Raw genomic sequence first — 20093 nt, forward strand, 5'->3', positions numbered from 1 at the left:
AGAATACAAGCTCCATCAACATTAAGCTCGATCCAGTTCGTGGCGGAGCTAACAAAAAACCTGAATTATTCTTGGGGCCTTTGGGGTGAGTCTTAAGGCCAGCCTTCGAGTTGATGAAAGAACAATTTTACGATCCTTTGACCATAAGGGCACTAAATCCACATTTACTTAGGACTGCGAACAATAAACGAAAATTTATGTTGTCAGAAGCCTTGGTGTTGTCAACCTTAATGCAGAATGCTTCATTGATAAGCTAATTCTTGAACCAAAAAAATGTTGTCGGATAACAATCTTAACTTTAACAAAGGCTGGTGATAAGGAGAAATCATGGGGGGCAGCAGATCGAGATTATTTTGTCTACAATTTTATAGAAGTTGAAAAGACTGATTGGCCTAAAACCATCAAAGATTTTGGGGGAGGGAGACTTTGGAATAAGGTTGATGAAGCTCATGTTTTAGGACTTTAAGAGGGAACGGTGGGTAACAAAACTTTTCATCTGTGAGAAGCTCACAATGAATAATGTGCCAACAAGCCATGTAGAAAGAAGCAAGGAAACCATGCGGCTCACTTGAGATTTCATACTTGGAGCTAAAGATTCTGATGATGATGGTTTGCTATTCTACTAGCTTTTCAAAAAAAAAAAAAAAAGATAATGCATTTAAGCTCTTCAAAAGAAGTGGGGAGCAATCAAGAGGGAATTCGATTCGCTCTTCAAAAGAAGTGGGGAGCAATCAAGAGGGAATTCGATTCGTGGGATATAAGGGAAGGAATGAGAATAAGAATATTGATTAGAAGGCCGTGGAAGCTACAGAGGAGCAGATATATTTGAAAGTCGATGGGAAGGTTTTTGCAGTTTTAGTTAGGGTGAGCAACCCGGATGTTCCTTATTGGTCCGTTTGGTTGCTCGGGACTGGCTCGGAGAGTAGTGGAATAAGGAGTCAAAAAGAGTCAAATGGAGAAGACAAGCATTTTGATTTGTCTAGAATTACCTCGGAGAACAGTGAAGTAGTGTTTGGTTGCATGACAAATTCTTTGAGAGTAGGAGAATAAGTAGGGTTGCATTACCAATAGAGGGAGAGAGGGAAGACAGAGAAAGAGAGAGCATCATTCCCTGGAGAATTAAATCAAAATTCTTTGCTTTTAGTATATCTGGTCGGGGTCCTGCCTAACCCCAGCTTAGTAGCTTACCCATCAAAAAAATAAATAAATAATTCTTTGCTTTTAGAAGGATTTTCTTTAAGGAGGGACAAGTAATCATTACATGGGAGAGATCCAAGGGAGTCCAATGCTATTTTGGCAACCAAACATGGAATGGAATGCCAAATCCAATCCAAATTCTGGCGTCTGCCGAGCTTTTGTGCAACCAAACGAAGCATTCAAGACACAAGTGCTCTTCTGTATAATGCCAGGACCTGAATTAACATCAGGAGATCAATCATCGCATCTGGTCATATCATGGCGCATGAATTTCCTACAGAGCACCATAATGAAAGGTATGATCAAAGGTGGGGTCCGGCAAGGTCTCATGGATAGCTACACGCAGTTTTGCAGATTTGTTTCTTAGAATGTTAAGCCAGTTGATTTGAAAGTGCTGGGGTCCAGTCCAGCAAGGAGCAAATTTGTGCTTCTCTGTAGATGGAACACGAGTCGGATTAAAAGCTCGCATTTTGATATTTTGGGGATTTTCCAGTAGTCTCTTTTTGTGTGTGTGTGTATTGTCGGGGGATTGGGGGGGGGGGGGGGGGGGGGGGGGGGAGAGGGGAGGGGGGGAGGGGGTTGTATGTACTTGCTATAATAGTCCCACATCGGAAGCAGAGAGCGAAAGTTCCTGGGTTATAGGTTATATGTGTAAACCCCCATTCCCCGTGTAGACGCGTTTTCTGCGGGAAAAACAAAACCGGAGAGGGCTGCAGCCTAGAACAGGACAATATCTACATGGATGGTCGGGGCGTTACACTTGCACATATCCTGCTCACCATGCCTAGCACGATCCAAGGCCTTGAATTTATTGGGCTGGACTTGCCAGACTCAATTGGGGAAGTGGTCATGTCTGGGATTCTTGTTCTTCAAGGTGAACGTGTTCTAGAGATGATATCATGTTTTATGCAAGCTAGATTGCAAAGAGACAGTGGTCATGGAGTCAAAGTATAAGGGGGATGCGTGGTTGCTAAGTGTCTCCTTGATTGAAGGAAGAAGCTTAGAAGCTGTGGACTCAACTGGGTTCTCTGATCTTTATGTGGTGTTCATCTGCAATGGTAAAAGACGAACCAGTTCGATAATGTTCCAGATATATTTGAATTTGGTGCAATGGATAAGCTTCCATCTACAATGGATGTGGAAGTTTTTTATTTTGATGGACCTTTTGACGAAGCTACATCCCTAGGCCATGCTGAAATCAATTTTGTAAAATCTAATTTGTCAGAACTAGCAGACATATGGATTCCTCTTAAAGGAAAATTAGCCCAAGCATGCCAATCTAAGTTGCACTTGAGAATTTTTTTGAATAATACAAGAGGTACTGATATTGTTAAAGAGTACTTCACAAAGATGGAGGAGGAGGTCGGGAAGATGATAAATTTGTGGTCGCCTCAAGCAAATTCAGCATTCGAGAAATTATTTGGGATTCCACCAGAGGAATTGCTTATAAATGATTTTACTTGTCCCTTGAAGCGCAAATTGCCTTGGCAGGGTCGCCTCCTTCTGTCGCCAAGAATCATTGGGTTCCACACAAACTTCTTTAGACACAGAACTAATTTTTTCCTCATATGGGAAGAGTGGAAGACATAGAAGACATCCAGGTGGTTCCTCCGTCTCTAGCATCATTGAGCAGTCCAAGAGGGAGGGACGGCTGATTCTCAAGAGCTACAACAAGAGTAGATTGAAAGAAAACTCTGAGATATTTGACTGGCAGCTGACTGAGGAGTTGGAGAAAATTAGCCACATTCAACAGAAGAGGATAGCAACTGTGCCAGAGTTTTGTGTTCCTAGATGTTATGTTCAAACCTGCTGAAGAATTTTGGGATGGAGATATGTGATATTTTCACCAGAAGAAGAGAGATAATTGTGAGTGGTAATAATCTGCAAATGCTTATGTATACTGTAAATTCTACTGTTCTGAATAATTAACTGCTACTGCTATCTGTATGTAAATGATCTATTTCTGGACGAAAATAACCATTTGTTATGACAAAAATATCCATGTCTTTCTCAATACCTATCACACATACCCATATTTTGATAAATATGGCAATGTCCAGGGATACATTAATAACCATTTATACACTAGAGTAGTGAATGATAGCTGGTTTCAAGGTGATCGCAAGGCAATTTCACCGCTGTTAGTTGCTTCCATGCTAATTAAGTGACACATATTTGCCCCCTTTTCTTACTTGGGACTCTAGTGTATTTATGATTACTCTTTTACCGAAGAGGGGCTGTCCCAGGTACAAAAAAGGGGCTTAATATTGTTCAAAACTGGGTTAGCTCAACTAGACTTAAAGGGTTGATTCGAGTCAATTCGAACAAGCTACTGTTCACTCCATAAAAACTCAACGACATTTTCCTATAAATGTACAGAAATTTAATAAATATTTTTATATTTCTTGCATTTTCAAGCTTAAAATGTGCAAGTCCTAGTGCCGGGTAAAATTATACTCCCTCAAGTCAAAATATCTAATGAAATGGGATTTGCTAGGGTCTTCCTTAGCAAGGCATTTCGCGGGGTGGCTGTTGCATGACAGCAGCCACATAGGCTTACATTCAGCAGATTTTGTCTTAGTCATTTGTTCATCTGAGGTTGCTGCTCTCTCATGCAACTGCTAGCCGCCAAATGGCTTTCTGAGAAAGTCCCTAGCAAATTCTATGTTACAAAAATACCCCTACTTAAAATTTCCATATGAATGGCTAACCGTGTCCCAACCGATTCTACCTTCTGACATTAAAGACCATTTCTTTTTCTTTTCATATTCAGCAAGTAAAGGGAAAACAGAGATTGTTGTGAACGCCCGAAATTTTTATCCCAAAAATACCCCTACTTAAAATTCATACCCTTTGAAAGAGGAGGGTGTTTTTGTCTTTTGAAAACCCATTAGGGTTAGGACTTCTAATAAGAAAGCTATAAATACATCATTTATGGTTCTGCAAAACATAACTCCAACCCTAATCGTTTCTGCAGCCATAGAAGAGAGAGAGCAGCAAATCAAAGGAGACGAAGATCGAGGTCAAGAAATTGGACACACGAATCGAGGTAAGAAATTAAACCCACGTTTATAATCCGTAGGTGTAATGAAAGAAAACTAAAACAAGAAATCGAAGGATTGAGAATAAGATTAAGACGTCGGGATGATATTTGATGATCTAAAGGATGCCCTAAAAGCTTTGATTAATTTTTTGTAATTAGATCTGAGAATTTTCGAGCGTGGAATGGAATTAGATGGATTCCTCTCGTTGATACGAGTCCAACGGATCTAACCACGAACGAATCAGATGTCAAACGAAGGAGATATGGCAGTTTTAGTGACAAAAAGGTGAAAAATCGTGTTTCGGAGAAAACTGGGTCAGCGCATGGGGCGGACGTCCGGCAAAAATGGCGGACGTCCGTATGTACCAAGTTTGGCAAACAGATAGACTCCCGGACGTCCGGAATTCCTAGACGTCCGGCGCGACGGTTTTTCCCCCTGGTAGTTCAAAACTTCGGAAATTCATAACCTATTCGTTTCTTGTCCGTTTTCGACGCTCTTGTACTTTACGGATAAGCCGAAAAACATCATCTTTCTGTTAAAAATAGTTTTAATAAGTTTTGGAAACTTTACAATAATGATATCACTAAAATACTAAAAATAACCATAGGATGGGTTACCGATTCTTTTCCGATCGAGCACCAAAGGGTGTCTTGTGTTAGTGAAAGGACATATATATATATGCCTTGTAGGACTAATATTAATAATAGAACTTATGGGGAATATGGATAATATTGATTGTAAGTGACCAAGGTGTTCTGTGAAAAGGATTTCGAACTACAATCGAGGTGAGTAAGAAGGGATTATACTAATGGGTTACCCCAAACCCTTTTTGACAATATTCTTTTGTTCGCATGCTTTATTGTTTGAAAACCCATTCAAATTATTGATTATTGCACCCTATTGAATATTGAAAACCATGATACATTATAGATTGAGATGTACCCATTAACCTCTTTGAACTACATGCTATTGAATACCTAATCCTTCTGAATATCGAATCAGTTTTCTTGAGATGCTATTTTATTTCCGGACCCTTAGCCAATGGGGGAATGCATAATACCTTTGGCACTTAGATACCACTGGCCAGTGTAATTACTGTCATATAGTAGACAAATATCGAATCAATAAACATAGCACTATCGATGTCTCAAGAAACTCTGACCCCTTATCGAATATTAAAATTGAATAATGCCTTACTTCTGAAATTGATGCCCATTGGATTACTGATTATTGTTACCATTGAATGCCTTACCGTCTTTTGATTGCTTTTGTTTTTGATGCCATATCTATTAGTGTAGCTTTCTTATTACTTAACATGAGCGCGTTTAGCTCACCCTTATTTAACAATTTCAGATCCTGAGGCGTGATTTCCAGCTTGACGTTAGAGCAGCGAGAGAGGATTATCTGGAGATTTCTTTATTTGCTTTCTTAGGTTACTAGTGAGTATTAGAGAGCTTTAGACTCATTTAATTTATTTATTTTTTGGGCATGGAGATGAGATTGTAATGGATTTATTTATTTTGAGGTTGGATGGTCATTTGGATTTAGTTTATTTGAGCATGGTTCTGTTATTGCTAGCCCTGCATGCTTGTGAAGGCGACTTTGCAGGTATGTGGCGCTATCGCACCCCTAGGCCTTGTGATTGTAAATTAATATGTTTGTGAGGGGCTTGGGGCGTGACAATTGTTTCCTCAGTTACAGGTTCAAGCACAGGGACTTCAAAATCCATGAAGAAACCCATATGGAGGAAGAACCAGATACAACAATGGATTCACGTTACTGATGAGAATGAAAAGGAGCCAAGTAAGCAGTGGGTCCTTCGAACTTTTTATTCCACCAATCAAACTGCTGATAACAATCACCTAAAACATGCTGCAATTTATCATCAACATGCAAGCTCACATGATCCTTCTGTTACTGCACATCCTAATTCAAGAGATACTCCTCTTCTCGAAGAGCTCCAAAGAAACCAACGCATTGAATGTTAGATTAGTTTTGCATCCGAAGATTTCTCCTCTGTAGCTAATGATCAGAAGTCTTCAGTTAAATCACCCTCCATCTCCAGTGCAGAATCCTTCCTCCAGATGAATCAAAGCAACATATATCAAGAAAAGATGGAGGATGGGAAGCATATACCTCGGTTTCCTCCAAAGATTTCAGTTTGTAGAGGTGAGCCCGCAATTTACTTTGACGAATCTGTGCTCACTTCAAATGCCGAGAAATTCAAGTATTGTCTTGTTGGGAAGTTCCCATATTCATGGCCAAGCTTAGCCCATATTAGAGAATGGGTTAGTAGGAAATGGAAACTCAAAGGCAACTGCTCCGTTACGTTACTAGATCTTCACCATGTTTTCATTAGATTAGATAACATATCGGACATGCTCCGAATTTGGGTCAGAAACAGATGGTGAATTGAAGGCCATCTGATGAAGGTTTTTAAATGGACTCCTGAAATCCATTGTGCGCAAGGAGAACCCTCTTCGGTTGCTGTTTGGATTGCATTCCCTTTCTTCCCTCCGGTTTTCTTCGAAAAAGATGTATTGTTCTCTATAGCATCTTTAGTTGGGAACGCCCTTGCTATTGATGTTCCAACAAGAATTCTATCTCGAACCAATGTTGTACGAGTCTGTGTGGAAATCAATCGTCTCAAAAACCTTCCTCGTCATGTATGGGTTGGAATTGGAGGAAGAGGAGGGAGAGGCTTTTGGCAAGATATACACTATGAGAGGTTACCTTTATTATGTTTGAACTGCAGCAGGCAAGGGCATTCTGCCATGGTCTGCAAGTTCAATAATCGCAATGCCATAACACACAATTCTCATAGTAGGGAAACAAGCTGTATCCAAGGAAACTCAAATGCTGAATTAAATCACCTGAAACCTGAAAATCTTCAAAGGACCTATCTAGAGATTCACAACCCTGAGGAGTGCAGATCAGAAGTTGATTCCCCAGTCGTAAGTCCATGTTCCAACAACTTAAGAGGTAAACAATCATTTGGTGAAGTGATCTTGCCCAATTCAGTAGACTTAAAGTTTTCTAGCAACTTGGTAAAAGATTGCCACTCCAAGGAGAAATGTGGGATATCTAGGTCTTTTCTCCAGAATTCTGCTAGCGGAGAAAGTAGTCAGGCAAAGCATGCTGAAATACATCCTGCAATTCAACATATAGATGGGAATGATCAGGCAAACATTATGGCTTCTTCTCAGCTACCATCAAATGGGTTTAGTTTCGTTGAAGCAATATCCATAAGTATAGAAATTAGTGAAAAACTGAAATCAGATATGAATAAAGGTAAGGAAGTAACTAAAAGCAGCATTGAAAGCTCCTACGCTCCCCACTTAAAACAATGGTCTCTTAGCTTCTCATTGTTTTGTCTTTCTTTTGGTAGGTAAGCATGGTTCTTCTGCCACCTTTTCATGTGAAGCAATACTGAATGAAACATTTATCCCAAGGATGGAGGAGACTGTACCATTTACAAAGATCTCACGCAAGCAAACCATGGATGCTGGAAATAAAGTAGACTTATTTTTTAAAGAAGAAAAAGGAGAAGAAGGAAAAGATGATGATGATGACTTGGAAGAAAAAGAATTTGACAGCAGTGAGATGAATTCAACAGAAGCAGCAAGGGCAGCACCAGATGATGAACACAATAAATAAGAGAAACCATACAAACATGTATTCTATGACTTTGAAACGGCATTCGCAATGGTTTTTGTAGAAGATTGTCGTACTCTGCCTACAAAAAAGAAAGACTATTGGAATCCATGATAAGAAAACAAATCTAAAAGAAAACCGGTATCTTGTCGTGATAATGACACTCTTCACTTTATCAAGCACTTACTTGATTGGATTTTGATAGCTTTTTTGGGAATTATAACAATCTTTAACAGCACCCTGGAGAAGTGTAAGATGAAGAGAGGAGCACACTTATTAAAACCAGGATTACTGATATCATTTCTCAGTCTAGAAATTATTACTGATGTATTTCTGTTGGTGAGGAACTCACTCTGAGTATTTTCCACACCTTCAGTGGAATATAATCTCTGTGATGTTATCAACTATGGAGCCTAGAGATCCATTGTTTCGAACACTGTTGTCCACACATTAGCTTTGGCAAGGCCCTCCTTGGCATTCTTGGATGCCTCTTTTCACTTCAGGAGGCACTTGTCCTAGCATCATCAGTTAACACATGAATTAGTCAAAGAATCACACTGGGATTTCCACTCAATATTGTGACAATGAATTTAGAGACATAGAATTTGAATTTAGTTTTAGTGATATTGGTTTCTGCAGCCACCATAATCTAGATCAGATTCATATAAGTTTGTGGTTTTGTTCACAAGTTCTTGAATCTGTTAGCATGGATCTTGCCTCTAGTTCCCTTCTTGGGGGAAGGGATCTTTAATTTAGATAATTATCCTTGGTTCAATCCTACATAAGGAAGGAGAGATTGAAGAGGATGTTAACCACAGAATAAGAGCACGTTGGTTGAAGTGGAAGCATGTTTCAGGAGTTTTGTGTGATCGTAAAATACCTACCAAGTTGAAGGAAAAGTTAAGACAGCTATGAGGCCAGCCGTGCTGTACGGCTCAGAATTGTGGGCCACCAAGAAGCAGCATGTGCATAAGATGAGTATAGCACAGATGTGAATGCTTAGATGGATGTGCAGCCACAGAAGGTTAGATCAAATTAAAAATGAAGACATCAGTAAAAAGGTGGGGTTGGCACCAATTGAAGAGAAGATGAGAGAGCACCGCTTAAGATGGTTTGGGCATATCCAATGTAGGTCTTTGGATGCTCCAGTGAGAAGAAGTGACGTAGGACACTTAGATTAGCATATTTCCTTATTTTCTTTCTACTAGGATTAATATCTTATTTTTTAGGATGTTTATCTTTTTCTAGCATTAGTTACCTATTTTGTTGATCTCTTAAGTGGGAAAGAGATATTGTTGATTTAGTGTCTTGCTTTTCTATAAATATGAGAGCATGTATGTGAGAGAAAATTAATTATAGAGTAATATCAAAAGACATTTTGTCTCTCCATCTCTCTCTTCTTCTTCTTCCCTTTCCTAGTAAGCAGTGGGTCCTTCGAACATTTTATTCCACCAACCAAACTGCTGATAAGAATCGCTCAAAACATGCTTCAATTGATCATAAAGAAGCAATCCCACATGATCCTTCTGTTGCTGCTAATCCTAATTCAAGAGCAGCCAATAATCAGAGGAAGGAACCCAAGGAAGAAGTGACAGTAAGAATGGACATTAAGAAGAATGCACCCAGCATTCCTAGTAACAAGGAAAAAAAACCCACTTCTCTTTTTTAGAATTTAGAACACACATAGTCAGTCCTATAGTATCCATTTCCGCTACTGATACTGTCACTACCATATTTTAATAAGTGCACAAAATAAGCTTGTCTTATCTTCTTTAATTGACTTCAGAGAGCTTTTTGAGAACTGTAATAACCTGTGACAGCTGTTTAAGTAATAAAAGTTAGTGCAATTAAAAAACACAGCAGTGCCGACATCAGTAGCCCTTTTCCAATTGACAGTGATATCTGCACCACCATATTTTTTGAACAGTAAGCACCACTGTGTTTTGATAATGGGTCGAAGTCACCTTGTTTTACAAATTTTAACTGGCTGCTGAGAGCTTTTTGGGAATTATTTGTAATAGCCTTTGACAACAGGCTAAACAATGTAAAACAAAGTGACTTCGCCTCATTAACAAAAAATATGGTTGTGTGGATATCAGTGCCGCTTTGCAATTTTTGAACTGAGAATGATAAACCAAACCGTATCCAATGGGGCCATGCCCTAGGAACTTCCTCAACCTTTCTAGGACCTATCTCTGTTGCTTCCTGCCCCTCTCCTTATTTTCTAGAGTCTGGATTTTGAAGACTAAAGACTAAAGAGTGATGATAAATTAGTACGAAACTACACTCCAGCTCCGTTTGGTTGCCGGTTAAATTTTTGTCCCAGGAAGAGTTTGTTAAATTTTGGTCCCATCCCATGTTTGGTTGCCTTTTAGAACTAGGTTTATTTTATTCCTACTCTTGTAATGATTACTTGTGGGGTGAATTTTTTAATCCCACTTTTGTAATAATTGCCTTTTCATCCCATCCCAAAATAACCCCAGGAACAAAAATAAACTCAGGAACCAAAAATAAGCTTGAGAAGAATTTTTGCAACCAAACAAAGGTTTTTTTTTTTTCCCACCATGATCCGGTCAACCAAACATGGGATTTTTATTTTACCAGGATACTTCTAGGACTTTTTTTTCCCACCTATCTCCCAGGGTATTTTTTTTCTCCCACATAACTCCCAGGAACAAAAAAAAACCCGGCAACCAAACAGAGCGCCCCAAAATAAAGAAATACCAAGAAAATCCATGTTATAAAAAAGTCTTGTATAACATCGTGCATCAAAAAGTCTTGTAGTAAGCCAGTAGGGCGAGTCGAAGTTTCTTAATAGAGGGGCCTTTGTCACCTTTTTTTTATTTATTCAACATGGAAAATGGAACTTATAAGACAAGCTACATGTTATAAAAATCAAAGTCAACATGGAAAATGGGCCTTTGGCAATGTCCAGGTATACATAAAAATAACCATTTATTATATCAAGAAGATCCATGTTTTCCCCAATAAATGACAAGCTTACCCCTATTTTGGTACATATGTCAACATTGAATGGGTCTATTCAATACGGAGATAGCTATTCCTCCTAGAGTAGTGAATGATAGCTGGTTGTAAGGTGATCGCTCGGCAATAAGCCAGAAGCGGAAAATAGAAGGCTGCTAGCAAAATGGAAATCGGTTTCGTAAAAAAATAAAAAATAAAAAGATCGTCCATGACATGAGTCACATGACACATGCACGAGAAAACAAATAAGAGAGCTCGAATCCCAAATCAATGCCAAAAACACTAAAAATCAAAGTGGATGTTATTTTCACTTTCTTCTTTATTTTCATAATCGGGTTCCAGTTTGGAAGTGTTTTCGTTTAAAATCTAAGTGGATGTTAGTTTAACTTAGACAAAGGGGAGGTTTTTGTGTTCTTCCCATGGTTTTAAATTTCGACCGAAATCTGAGATTTCGGATTTCGGTGGAGACCGACACCGAAATGCATCAAAACCGAAATGGTCATTTATTTCAGCCGAAATTTCGGTTTTTCCAAAATTTAACCCAAAAAATATGTTTTTTTTAATATTTCTTTAATATTAAATAAAAAATTAGTTTCAGGTCAAGTACCAGATTTTTGGTCGAAATTTCAAAATTTCACGGTCTGAAACTGGTACCGAAACCGAAATTTTAAACCTTGGTTCTTCCACAGCCTGAAAAAATGAAGGCAATTTCACAGCTGTTAGTTGCTTCCATTCTAATGAAGTGAGACATATTTGCCCTCTTTTCTTACTTGGGACTCTAGTGTATTCATGATTACTCTTTTACAATAGAGGGGGCTGTCCCAGGTACAAAAAAGGGGGTTAATATTGTTCAAAACTGGGTTAACTCAACTAGACTTGAAGTGGATTGATTCGAGTCAATTCAAACAAGCTACTGTTCACTCCATAAAAAGTCAAGGACATTTTCCTAGTGTCGGGTCAAATTATACTTAAATAAGTGGTCAGCTATTCTAATAAGTGGTCAAAATATCTAATGAAATGGGATTTGCTAGGGAGTTCCGTAGCAAGGCATTTCATGGCTGCCTGTTGCATGAGAGAGCAGCCACATAGGCTTGCTTTCAGCAGATACTGTCTTATTCATTCGTTCATCTGATGTTTCTGCTCTCTCATGCAACTTTCAGCGGCGAAATCGCTTTCTGCGAAAGTCCCTAGCAAGTTCCATGTTACAAAATTCAATCTCCAAGTGAATAGCTAACCGTGTCCTTACCGACACGATTCTACCTTTTGCCATTAAAGACCATTTCTCTTTCTATTCATATTTCAGCAAGCAAAGGGAAAACAGAGATTGCTTCCTCAGTTACAGGTTCAAGCACAGGGACTTCAAAATCTATGAAGAAACCCACATGGAGGAAGAAGCAGAGACAACAATGGAGACACATTACTGATGAGAATGAAAAGGAGCCAAGTAAGCAGTGGGTCCTTCGAACTTTTTACTCCACCAACCAAACTGCTGATAACAATCACCCAAAACATGCTGCAATTTATCATCAAGATGCAAGCTCACATGATCCTTCTGTTACTGCACATCGTAATTCAAGAGATATTCCTCTTCTCGAAGAGCTCCAAAGAAACCAAAGCATTGAATGTCAGATGAGTTCTGCATCCGAAGATTTCTCCTCTGTAGCTAATGACCAGAAGTCTTCAGTTAAATCACCCTCCATCTCCGGTGCAGAATCCTTCCTCCAGATGAATCAAAGCAACATATATCGGGAAAAGATGGAGGATGGGAAGCATATACCTCGGTTTCCTGAAAGGTTTCAGTTTGTAGAGGTGAGCCCGCAATTTACTTTGATGAATCTGTGATCACTTCAAATGCCGAGAAATTCAAGTATTGTCTTGTTGGGAAGTTCCCATATTCATGGCCAAGCTTAGCCCATATTAGAGAATGGGTTAGTAGGAAATGGAAACTCAAAGGCAACTGCTCCGTTACGTTACTAGATCTTCACCATGTTTTCATTAGATTAGATAACAACTCGGACATGCTCCGAATTTGGGTCAGGAATAGATGGTGGATTGATGGCCATCTGATGAAGGTTTTTAAATGGACTCCTGAATTCCAATGGGCACAAGGAGAACCCTCTTTGGCTGCTGTTTGGATTGTGCTCCCTTTACTCCCTGTAGTTTTCTTTGAAGAAGATGCCTTGTTCTCTATAGCATCTTTAGTTGGGAATGCCCTTGCTATTGATACTCCAACAAGAATTCTATCTCGAACCAATGTTGCACGAATATGCGTGGAAGTCAATCTTCTGAAAAAGCTTCCTCGTCGAGTTTGGATTGGAATTGGAGGAAGAGGAGGAAGGGGTTTTTGGCAACATGTACGCTATGAGACGCTACCTTCATTCTGTTTGAACTGTAACCAGCAAGGGCATTCTGCCGTGGTCTGCAAGTTCAATAAAGATGATGCCATAACAGGCAATTCTCATGATAAGCGCTCTATACTGGATAATTCCAATGTAGAAATAAACAGCCCCAATAAAAGGAAAAATTCTGAAATGCTCGAGGCAAATAAAGGACACAAAGCTGCTTCCCAAACTGCAGTCAAGGAAGAGCCTTGCTGCAATCATCTTAATACAAAAATTCAACATTCAAATGCCAAACATCTTCAGAAGACTCAAATAGAGATCCACAACCCTGAGGAGTGCATCTCAAAAGTGAATTCCCCAGTTGTAAAGCCATGTTCCAAGAACTTAAGAGGTCAACAATCATTTGGTAAAGTGATCCTAGCCAATTCAGTAGACTTAAAGTTTTCTAGCAACTTGGCAAAACATTGCCACTTCCAAGAGAAATGTGGGATATCTAAGGCTATTGTCCCGAATTATGTTGAGGGAGAAAGTAGTCAGGCAAAGCGTGTTGAAATAGATCCTGCAATTCAACATAAAGATGGGAATAATCAGGCAATCATTTTGGCTTCTTCTCAGCTACCATCAAATCGGGTTAGTTTCGTCAAAGCAATATCCAGAAGTATAGAAAATAGTAAAAAACTGAATTCAGGGATGAATAAAGGTAAGGAAGTAACTAAAAGCAGCATTGAAAGCATATGTGTTCACTACTGAAAACAATAGTCTCTTAGCTTTTGTTTGTTTTCTCTTTCTTTTGGTAGGTAAGCAGGGTTCTGGTGCGACCTTTTCATGTTCATCGATAATGAATGAAATGTTTATTCAAAGAATGGAGGAGACTGTACCATTTAATAGGATCTCAGGCATGCAAACCATGGATGGTGGAAACAAAGTAGATTTATTTTTGAAAGAAGTGAAGCATCTCCCAAAATTAGGAAGAGTCACAGTGGTTTTAGATGAAGATAGTCCCCAGGCCTTGAAATACCTTTCAGAAAAAGAAGAAGCTGCAGAAGAAGATGATGATTTGAAAAAGAAAAAAATTGAAAACGGTCAGGTGGATCTGCAGATGATGGACACAAGAAATAAGAAAATCCAGGGAAAAAGAACTCCCAGCAGGTATGCTATGACTTTGAAACTGAATTTTTAAAATACTTTTGGTATTGGCAGTAGATGTTGTAGAATATTGTTGTGATATGACTACCAAAAAAATGACTGCAGGAACCCATGATAAAAAAACAAATCTAAAAGAAAACTAGATTCTTGTTTTAATAATGACACTCTTCAGTTTATCAAACATGAATCTGATTGGCTTTTGGTAGATTTTTTTTGTTGGAATTATACCAACTGTTAACAGCTCCCTAGAAAAGTGTAAGATGAAGAGAGGACCAGAATTATTAAAACAAGGATTATTGATATCATTTATGAGTCTAGAAATTATTGCTGATGTCTTTATGTTGCTTATGAAAACATCGTTACACACCTTGAATGGAATATGATTGCTATGGCATCATAGACTGTGGAGCCTAGAGATCCAGTGTTTCCGACATCGTTGTTCGCACATTAGCTATGGCAAGGCCCTCCCCTTGTCATTCTTGGCTGCATGTTTCTCACTTCAATGCGAACTTGTCCTAGCATCATCAATTAAAACAAATGAATAGTTAAAGTAACACACCAAGGATTTCAACTCGATATTGTGACAATGAATGTACAGTTTTCTAGAATTTCAATTTAGTTCTGGTGATCTTAGTTTCTGCAGCATCTATAATCTAGATCAGATTCCTAGAAGTGTGTGGTTTTGTTCACAAGTTCTTGAATCAGTTACTATAGTTCTTAGTGAACTTTAATATAGATAATTATTCTTGATTTCCTCAATTAACCATCTTACAGAAGAGAAGTACAGTTTTATTGTTGTCATGCACTCCTTGCATAAATTCTGGTAGGTAGTAGTTAAGGGAATGCCATTTGTTTTCTAGTTTCTTTCCCCTCACTGATTAACAGGAAAGTGCAAGGAAGAAAGGAAGTGAAGTTATTTTGTTGTACTTAGTTTTCACACCCATTATTTCTATTTCATTGCTAATTTAGGCTATTATCTATATTTGTATTCTGCCCCCGAAATTTAAAGAAAATGTGTATATGAATTTTAATTCTTTCTGATTTTCTTTCTGATTTTCAATGTTCATTTTTAATGCAGGTCTTTAAGTAACATATCAAGAAGCTCTATTGTCATTTTTTTACTCATAATCCATCTAATGTCGACTTGCTACTGCACTCTTAGATGTAATCTTCTTTAGAAAGATTCTTTCAAATTCTTACAAAGACTTCTAATGTTAATTTAGATAATTATCCTCGATTTCCTCAATTAACCATCATATAAAAGAGAAGTACAGTTATATTGTAGTCATGCACTCTTTTCATAATTGTTAAGGGAATGCCATTTGTTTTCTAGTTCCTTTCCCCCTTCTGGTTTACAAGAAAGTGCAAGCAAGTGAAGTTATTTTCTTGTACTTGGTTTGCACACCCATTGTTTTTATTTCTTTGTTAATTTAGGCTATTATCTATATTTGTATTTTGCAGGTGAAATTTAAAGAAAATGTGTTTATGAATTTTGATTTTCTTTCTGATTATCCCGGGTACAACGTGTTTTCGGTTCTATCCAATGAATCTCTAGTTATGGAAAACAAACCTTTTTATTTCTCGACGTTTAATGTTCCTTTTTAATGCAGCTCTTTAAGTAACATATCAAGAAGCTCTATTGTCATTTTTTACTCATAATCCGTCGCATGTCAACTTGCTACTGCACTCTTAGACACAATCTTCTTTGGAATGAATGTATAAAATACTTACAAAGACTCCTAATGCTGAAATTAATTCCTGGCCATTCAATTGTAGTGGAAAAAAACTTCTAATTTTTCTCTCTCTACAGAATGAAATTCCCATCAATGAAGCCACGGAATCTTGGCGGCCTCATTTTTCAATTTTTTCTTGGAAAATCAAGGGAAACAATGTTCAGTACCAATGTGAGTTCTGTTCCATCGGATGTACCCAACCCCGAGGCTTCCAATAACCGATCAGGAGACCCATCCACTTGCATTACATTGGATGAAGCATTGCGTACCATGAAATCAACAGATCAAGGAGGGGAAGTGCCTAGCATTTTATCCGGAGGAGTACTTCTTGACCAATCCTATCCTATCTCACCAGCTGACCTGAATTCTCTTCTCTTTTCACCCAATTCAAAACTTATGATGTCCTTGATGGAGCTGAAAGGAAAGAAAGATTGGCAAGAAGGAACTTGGGAACTTGAAAATGGTGGGGATAGATTAAAAAGAGTGGTTACCTTTACAAAAGGTGCAACTAAATTAATTAAGGCTGTGAAAGCTACAGAGGAGCAGATATATTTGAAAGCCGATGGGAATGTTTTTGCAGTTTTAGTTTGGGGGAGCAGTCCGGATGTTCCTTACGGGAGCTTTTACAAGACACAAGTGCTCGTCTGTATAACGCCGGGACCTGAATTTCCATCATGTGATCAATCCTCACGTCTAGTTATGTCATGGCGCATGAATTTCCTACAGAGCACCAAGATGAAAGGTACGATCGAACGTTGGGCCCAACAAGATCTCAAGGATAGCTTTGCGCAGTTTGGAGATTTGTTTCTTAGAATATTAGGCCAGTTGATTTGAAAGAGCCGGGGTACAGCAAGGAGTAAATTTTGGCTTATTTGCAGATGGAACACGAGTCGGATTGGAAGCTTTTTGTTTTATATTTTGGGAATTTTCCAGTAGTTTCTGCTATTTTTTGGGATTGTTTGTACTTGCACATATCCTGCGAGCCACGCCTAGCATGATCCAAGGCCTTGAATTTATTGGACTGGACTTTCAGACTCAATTGGGGAAGTGTTTGCGTGTTGGATTCTTGTTCTTCAAGGTGATCTTGTTCTAGAGATGATAGCACGTTTTATGCAATTGTGTGTGGTGTTCGCCTGCAATGGTAAAACAAGAACCAGTTCGATTAAGTTCCAGATATTAGATCCTCAATGGAATGAAATATTTGAATTATATGCAATGGATGAGCCTCCATCTACAATGGATGTTGGAGTTTTTTATATTGATTGACCTTTTGACGAAGCTACATCCCTTGGCCATGCTGAAATCAATTTTGTAAAATCTAATTTGTCAGAACTAGCAGACATATGGATTCCTCTTCAAGGGAAATTAGCTCAAGCATGCCAATCTAAGTTGCACTTGATAATTTTTTTGAATAATACAAGAGGTACTGATATTGTTAAAGAGTACTTCACAAATATGGAGGAGGAGGTTGGGAAGATGATAAATTTGTGGTCGCCTCAACCAAATTCAGCATTCCAGAGATTCCACCAGAGGAATTCCTTATAAATGATTTTACTTGTCCCTTGAAGCACAAATTGCCTCTGTAGGGTCGCCTCTTTCTGTCGCCAAGAATAATTGGGTTTCACACAAACTTGTTTAGACACAGAACTAAATTTTTCCTTATATGGGAAGACATAGAAGACATCCAGGCGGTTCATCCGTCTCTAGCATCAGTGAGCAGTCCAAGAGCAAGGGATAGCTGATTCTCAAGTGCTACAACAAGAGTAGATTGAAAGAAAATTTTGAGATATTTGACTGGCAGCTGACTGAGGAGTTGGAGAAAATTAGCCACATTCTGCAGAAGAGGATTGCAACTGCGGCAGAGTTTTGTGTTCCTAGATGTTATGTTCAAACCCACTGAAGAATTTTGGGATGGAGATATGTGATATTTTCACCAGAAGAAGAGAGATAATTGTCAGTGGTAATAATCTGCAAAAAGGCACCCATTTTCCGTTTCTTTTCCATTTCCAATGCGCAACTGAACACACCGGTTCCAGTTTGGAAGTGTTTTCGTTTAAAATATAAGTGGATGTTAGTTTAACTTAGACAAAGGGGAGGTTTTTGTGTCCTTCCACGGCGTGAAAAAATGAAGGCAATTTCACAGCTGTTAGTTGCTTCTATTCTAATGAGGTGAGACATATTTGCCCCCTTTTCTTACTTGGGATTCTAGTGTATTCACGATGTCACGCCCCGAACCGAGGCACGATAGGCGCCGCGTACCTGCAAAATAAATTTCACATGCACGCAAGGCTTTCTTTCTGAACATTCATATAATTCCAAAAATTCATTTACAATACACCTGAGTAGTAGTCAGAGCAACTAAACTATTCAAACTACACTAGTTTTTCTATGACTATACATACTTACATCACCAAAATGACAAGAAGTCCACAATTAAACTCCTCGATGTGCTTAACTCTCCCTCTGATTTTACCTCCACTGACATAAGAGGGCCAAAGAATTTTTATCCCATTGGTGGGCCTACAAACATGTACCATCCATCATAAGCCAAAGCACAAGCACGAGTGGTATTCACAAATACCAACATCGTGCAATTACAGATATACTCAGCAATACATAGAACACAGTTTATTATTACTAATAGGGGTCAAAACCTTATGCCCTTTTTACCAAAACCAGTAATAAAAAAAATACTAAAAGCAATTCAAGAGTTATCGTTAGCCTTCTACAACCTTCTCTTGCATGTGCTGGTGCATGCGAGAGACAGGTGTAGGGCTGGGTATTACACATGATTACTCTTTTAAAGTAGAGGGGCTGTCCCAGGTGCAAAAAAGGGGGTTAATATTGTTCAAAACTAGACTTAAATTGGGTTGATTCGAGTCAATTCAAACAAGCTATTGTTCACTCCATAAAAAGTCAAGGACATTTTCCTATATATGTACAGAAATTTAATAAATATTTTTATATTTCTTGCATTTTTAAGCTTAAAAGGTGAAAGTCCTAGTGCCGGGTCAAATTATACTTAAATAAGTGGTCAGCTATTCTAATAAGTGGTCAAAATATCTATTGAAATGGGATTTGCTAGGGACTTCTGCAGCAAGGCATTTCGGGGCTGCCTGTTGCATGAGAGAGCATCCACATAGGCTTGCTTTCAGCAGACGTTGTCTTATGCATTCGTTCACCTGATGTTTCTGCTCTCTCATGCAACTTTCAGCAGCGAAATGGCTTTCTGCGAAAGTCCCTAACAAGTTCCATGTTACAAAATTCAATCTCCATGTGAATGGCTGACCGTGTCCTAACCGACACGATTCTACCTTTTCCCGACCATTTCTCTTTCTATTCATATTCCAGCAAGTAAAGGGAAAACAGAGATTGCTCCCTCAAATGCTGAATTAAACCACCTGAAACCTGAAAATCTTCAAAGGACCCATCTAGAGATTCACAACCCTGAGGAGTGCAGATCAGAAGTTGATTCCCCAGTCGAAAGTCCATTGATGGGGTATAAAAACAGCAACCTGTAACAGGTCGACACCTGTCCAAGGGTATTATTGTAATTACCTTAGAGTAGGTAAACTCAAACCTATGGCAGGACGACACCTATCCTGGAGTAGGTGAACTCAAACATATAGCAGGTCGCCACCTGTCCAGGGGTAGGTAATCCCACGTCACCAATTTTCCCCTATAAAAGGGGATCCAATGTTCAAACCAATGGGTAATGCAATAACCTCTCCTCTCCCACTCTTAAAATTAGCTCTGCACTCTTGCACATACTGACTTGAGTGTCGAAGGGCCTGTCCGGAGTAATACTTCGGGTTGGTCTTCTGACCTCGTTTGCTCCTTGCGCAGGACTTAACTCCTTAGCTCCCTCACTTCAGTTCCTCGGGCCCTCCAGCTCAGCTTTGACGTACTGCCGTACCTGTTACCGATTTTAGGTCTAACAGATTGGCGCCATCCGTGGGACTCATGATCTAAAAGCTGTTCAAATCCCCTTA

The 20093-nt window shown here is 38.9% G+C and overlaps 1 protein-coding gene and 2 pseudogenes across 1 annotated transcript; all 3 read left to right on the plus strand.

Moving 5' to 3' along the window:
* The first annotated feature begins 1935 nt into the window (after nucleotides 1–1935).
* LOC143853269 (C2 and GRAM domain-containing protein At1g03370 pseudogene) lies at nucleotides 1936–2852 on the plus strand (annotated as a pseudogene).
* A 3815-nt stretch (nucleotides 2853–6667) lies between these two features.
* Nucleotides 6668–17043, plus strand: LOC143853270 (uncharacterized). Its single transcript, XM_077362991.1, has 5 exons — nucleotides 6668–7532; nucleotides 12184–12585; nucleotides 12681–13922; nucleotides 14020–14371; nucleotides 16179–17043. The coding sequence occupies exons 1-5, from the start codon at nucleotides 6668–6670 to the stop codon at nucleotides 16933–16935; spliced, it is 3618 nt and encodes a 1205-aa protein (XP_077219106.1). The 3' UTR covers nucleotides 16936–17043.
* Nucleotides 17044–17196: 153 nt separating this feature from the next.
* Nucleotides 17197–18070, plus strand: LOC143853271 (C2 and GRAM domain-containing protein At1g03370 pseudogene; annotated as a pseudogene).
* The last annotated feature ends 2023 nt before the right edge of the window (nucleotides 18071–20093 follow it).

Source organism: Tasmannia lanceolata, unplaced genomic scaffold, assembly GCF_043159265.1.
Source record: "Tasmannia lanceolata isolate RefF3 unplaced genomic scaffold, GAP_Taslan_0.1 ptg000019l, whole genome shotgun sequence".
Lineage (NCBI taxonomy): Eukaryota > Viridiplantae > Streptophyta > Magnoliopsida > Canellales > Winteraceae > Tasmannia > Tasmannia lanceolata.